Source organism: Coregonus clupeaformis, unplaced genomic scaffold (genome assembly GCF_020615455.1).
Source record: "Coregonus clupeaformis isolate EN_2021a unplaced genomic scaffold, ASM2061545v1 scaf0275, whole genome shotgun sequence".
NCBI lineage: Eukaryota > Metazoa > Chordata > Actinopteri > Salmoniformes > Salmonidae > Coregonus > Coregonus clupeaformis.
The window spans coordinates 400,001-405,000 of record NW_025533730.1 but is presented as its reverse complement, the minus strand read 5'-3'; the positions used below and the strand labels follow the sequence as shown (position 1 = coordinate 405,000).

Sequence of the window (5,000 nt, the reverse complement as noted above, 5' to 3'; positions counted from 1 at the left end):
GGTACCAGTTTAGAACTAGCTTCAGGGTTATATATACTGGTACCAGTTTAGAACTAGTTTCAGGGTTCTATATACTGGTACCAGTTTAGAACTAGCTTCAGGGTTCTATATACTGGTACCAGTTTAGAACTAGCTTCAGGGTTCTATATACTGGTACCAGTTTAGAACTAGCTTCAGGGTTCTATATACTGGTACCAGTTTAGAACTAGCTTCAGGGTTCTATATATTGGTACCAGTTTAGAACTAGCTTCAGGGTTCTATATACTGGTACCAGTTTAGAACTAGCTTCAGGGTTCTATATACTGGTACCAGTTTAGAACTAGCTTCAGGGTTTTATATACTGGTACCAGTTTAGAACTAGCTTCAGGGTTCTATATACTGGTACCAGTTTAGAACTAGCTTCAGGGTTTTATATACTGGTACCAGTTTAGAACTAGCTTCAGGGTTCTATATACTCGTACCAGTTTAGAACTAGCTTCAGGGTTCTATATACTGGTACCAGTTTAGAACTAGCTTTAGGGTTCTATATACTGGTACCAGTTTAGAACTAGCTTCAGGGGTTCTATATACTGGTACCAGTTTAGAACTAGCTTCAGGGTTCTATATACTGGAACCAGTTTAGAACTAGCTTCATGGTTCTATATACTGGAACCAGTTTAGAACTAGCTTCAGGGTTCTATATACTGGTACCAGTTTAGAACTAGCTTCAGGGTTCTATATACTGGTACCAGTTTAGAACTAGCTTCAGGGTTCTATATACTGGTACCAGTTTAGAACTAGCTTCAGGGTTCTATATACTGGTACCAGTTTAGAACTAGCTTCAGGGTTCTATATACTGGAACCAGTTTAGAACTAGCTTCATGGTTCTATATACTGGAACCAGTTTAGAACTAGCTTCAGGGTTCTATATACTGGTACCAGTTTAGAACTAGCTTCAGGGTTCTAGGTTGTGAAAGTAGCTACAGTATGTTTCCCTGGTTTCCCCTGGTTACAGGGTTTGATCCAGATCTGATATATGCTGGTACAATACTGTTGATTTTGTAAATGTCTTATTGGAATAATTGACTCATTTTGAGGTTGTATTATTCCTGTTTACAGTTCATCTCAGGGTTTTATAGGTCCAGTTTTATTCTGTGGTCCTCTGTGGTTCATTGTGTCCTTTGTGATAATTGCTATGCCCTTACATTTTTAACTTTTACTTTCTAATCTATTGTTGACCGTTATCTTTAGTTTTAATAGATTCCACTACACCCGCAATAACATCTGCTAAATATGTGTATGTGACCAATACAATTTGATTTGATTTAATAAGCTAGTTATAACTAGGGTTGTTATGGTGACCATACTACAGCCACACAGACAGTCACGGGTCATGATGGCAGTGAAATTCCACATGACCGTTTAGTCACGGTAGTTATAACCTTTCATCTGCTAATGCTTATTAGGTGGAGGCACCACATGATTCTATCCATGGTACACATCCAGTCTTATGGTATATCTCCCCTGTATCGTTCATGGGCTTCCTGACTGATGGTAATACACACTGTGTCCTGTAGGGCTACATGCTACCATAGACACCCCCCTTGTCTACTACTGCCATTCAGTACTAGCTTAGTTAGTCATAACAAAGCTGCCTGAAGAAAGAGGGGTCACATACACATTGAAACATCCAGCCCAAAGCGGGAGGTTTATAAAATACTTTCTTAGTAACCAAAGTACCAGAGCATGTCTTTAAGACCCTTGTACCTCCATGTGTTGTAAATATTTGGGGTAAATATGTATTCCATTTGATGTAATTTTAGCCTTTGACATTTGCTTTGTGCATATCAGGGCGATAATGTAGTGATAAGGTCATTATCAGTTTATGTATTTCTTTCCTTTTGTTTCCATAACAACCATCTAGGGACAGGTGTTGGAAATTAGCTTAGGCTAGAAACACTCAAGTGCATCTGACCATTGTTTAATGTGTCAATGTGTTGGTACCTGTCCCTATCCTAATAAAAACAAACACGTTTTAAAGTTTTCTTTTCTGATATCAAAACAGAAAAAAACTCCCAAAAGTTTACTTTTTTTGACTGTGTAAATAATTAATGAATATTTTATGTTTTTTTAATAAACCTACCCTGAGGCACCTGATTGGGGTTTGTCACTGTGTTTTCTCTAAAGGATGAAATCATTACTAGTAAATCCTAAATAATCAGTTTCAAGTTATTGCTGGTATGAAAGCGACCCAAGCTGTTTACTGAAGACATGCATCTCCCTCTGACACGCCCATCTCGGGATAGCCGGGCCCCGCCCATTTACCAGGACGCACCATATTAGGTCAATGACGTCGACGGAATCTCCTTTTGGAACGTTCCATTTCTTGGGAACGGCAACTTCGAAGTTCTAACTTGTTATCTTTACCGATAAAAGCAAGTTAAATGACACGTTCAACCTAGTCGATATTTGAAATTGTGTTTCGAGTCTCATGACACTTGTTTAGTATGTTCATAAATAAAACAGATATTATGTTGCGATTGCCCTGGGGTGTATTCACCAGGAACCAAACAGAAACAAACTGGGAGGCACTAAGCTAAATTTGTCCCGCTGAACTTGTCCAACGGTTTGCTACAGTGTTCTCTAATGAATATACCATGCAGGCACCGTTTTAGCACACCTGTGTCGTGGTTAATGCAACAAGTCATGGGAATATCAGCAGAGAACATTTTTAAGGAAGATACAGGGGCCAGTCAAGATCACCTGTTCTCCAGGTGAACCCTAAAGATTCTAGAGTGCCTAGAAGATACGAAGGGGGGTGTCAGCTGATAGCACCAATTAGGAAGAAAATATCTAACAATTGAAGTAAAACCAGAGGACTATGAGAAGTGATAGTGTATAGTGTAAAAGCTTTTATCTGTGTTCAGCCTAAAGAGGTTAAACATCACACTATGTAAAATTAACTAATTAGGATAGGGATTTGAGGTAGTAAAACAGTTAATTACTCTTAAGGTACTAATATTAGAGCATATACCTATTGCAGTGTTGGGAAGAGATGCATTGTTTAAATTGAACTGTACAATAGGATGTACACTAAACGGCTGTCTGTTAAAAGAATAGGGTTTTTGGGAATCATATTTGCTTAAAAAGATAATATCATAGGAAGGATGATAATCTATTAGACTGCCTATTAGACAATCTGTCTGGGAAATAAAGTTAAAAGGGGTGACTGTTATTCTGGGTTACATTCTTACACCAAGAGATTTCAGGCTAGGCTAAAAGGTGTTTAGTCATTTGCCAAGTCTGTGTGTGAAGAAGTCAGAAACAGGTGGGGACTTTCCCAATCACGTATTCTAAAAAATTGGTGGTAAAGGGATTTTGTGAATAAATCAGTGGAAAAAAGTTTTTAAAGGTTATGAGAGAAAAGATTAGATTAAAATAAGTTAGAGAACTAGGGTTGAAGGAACTCTAAGACAGTAAGCTAAGTTTCAAAGTTAGTAGTAAGAGAGAGAACAATGGTGAAGGACACATTAGAGTAGGGAGATCAAGGTAATTATAGGTGTATTTTTATAATCAAAAGTTTGAAAGTTAGGGATTAGAGATAGGACTGAGAGTTGGGAAAAAGTGACATTAGTGGTGATAGATGGAAGTACAAGCAAAGACAACTTTTCTTTGGGGAAAATGAATGAAGTAACTAAGGACATTAACACTTCAGTCTATTAAAACAACAGTGAGAAGCAATTTAACTCTTTCAACATTGATAGTTATTAAAGCCATAAATATATCGCATTTGATTATAAGGGAACCAATAGCTCCAGCACCAATTTTAGGGGAAAAAATACTGTTTTTGAGGTTAGGATGGGGACATTCCTCCCACATGGAGAGATAATTATGGAGAAGAAGTATACTTATCTAGTGCAAGCACTAGGTGCACTGGGCATGGCAGTGAAACTGTCCAGACTGGTTAGGAGGACAGGGAGAGGTGCTACTCCACTGACTGTCCCAGAGCTCTCCCTGGTCCTAAAGAGCAACCAGCCACCAGAGAGAGTGTTATCCAGGGCTCTGAGTAGTGTGGCATCCCTGCTGAGACTCTGGAGGGTTCAGTGTCTGGACCTGACTGACTTCTGGATCCAGGGTCACTCTCTCATCACACTGCTGTGTCACCAGGGACCTCTCTCTCTCTAGGTCAGTCCGAAGCTGATGTTTTTTAGAAGTAGAAATAGGAACTTCATTCATGTGTTTTTCTTCATATTTCCGACTGCCTTTATGTTCCAACCTCCTAGACTGAACTCAGACACTCTGCAGCAGCTGACTGTAGTTGTGTATGAAGCTCAGGACAAGGACTTGACTCAGTGGTTCCTGGAGAAGGTTGGTGGAGACCTGACCTCCTGCAGGCTGGACCTGGAAGTGCTTCTCTCTCTGCTGCAGCATTCAACCCACAACATCACTGTGGACTTCAGGAAGAACAGGCTCCTAGAGAAGTACATCTCAGATCTTCTCCCCTTTCTGGGAAGGGTTATATTCAAGAGGTGGGAGAACTTCTTTCTCTATTCAGACTTTCTAGAAAGAAGAACATAACTATTTATATCCAGTGACATGTTGTTCTGAGTGATCCTCTGTAATATCATTAGGGTTTTATTCAAGAGGTGAGAGATCTTTATTCAATATTTATAGACTTTAATTATTAATGTCCTGTCCAGCCAGTTGTTGCTATGTGAGTTATCCTTTATGAAACCTTGACATAACCACAACAATCCATTCTCCATGTTTGTTCAGGTCCAGTTCCAGCTTTGTAAAGTCCACCATCAGACAGATCTATGACAGCAGAGCCAGTGACTGTGTGTCCAGTTTGTTGAGGTCTTCAGACCATTGGATCAACCTGAACAGCAGAGAGCTGGACAGAGTGGACTGTACTGCTCTGTGTTTTACCCTGCAGCACTGCCACCAAGTCAAAGTCAACCTGCTGTGGACCTCCATACCACCGGGGGGAGATAGAGAGCATCCTGCCTCTTCTGGACAGA

At 39.8% G+C, this 5,000-nt stretch overlaps 1 protein-coding gene across 1 annotated transcript in view; it reads left to right on the top strand.

The window, feature by feature from the left end:
- The first annotated feature begins 3,918 nt into the window (after positions 1–3,918).
- LOC121562784 overlaps positions 3,919–5,000 on the top strand; it is a 1,102-nt gene continuing 20 nt past the window's right edge. Inside the window, exons 1-3 of the mRNA XM_045214542.1 lie at positions 3,919–4,136; positions 4,263–4,508; positions 4,756–5,000. The exon at positions 4,756–5,000 is cut by the window's right edge and continues 20 nt beyond it. Coding sequence (XP_045070477.1) covers positions 3,919–4,136; positions 4,263–4,508; positions 4,756–5,000 — 709 coding nt within the window. The remainder of the gene's footprint in view (positions 4,137–4,262; positions 4,509–4,755) is intronic.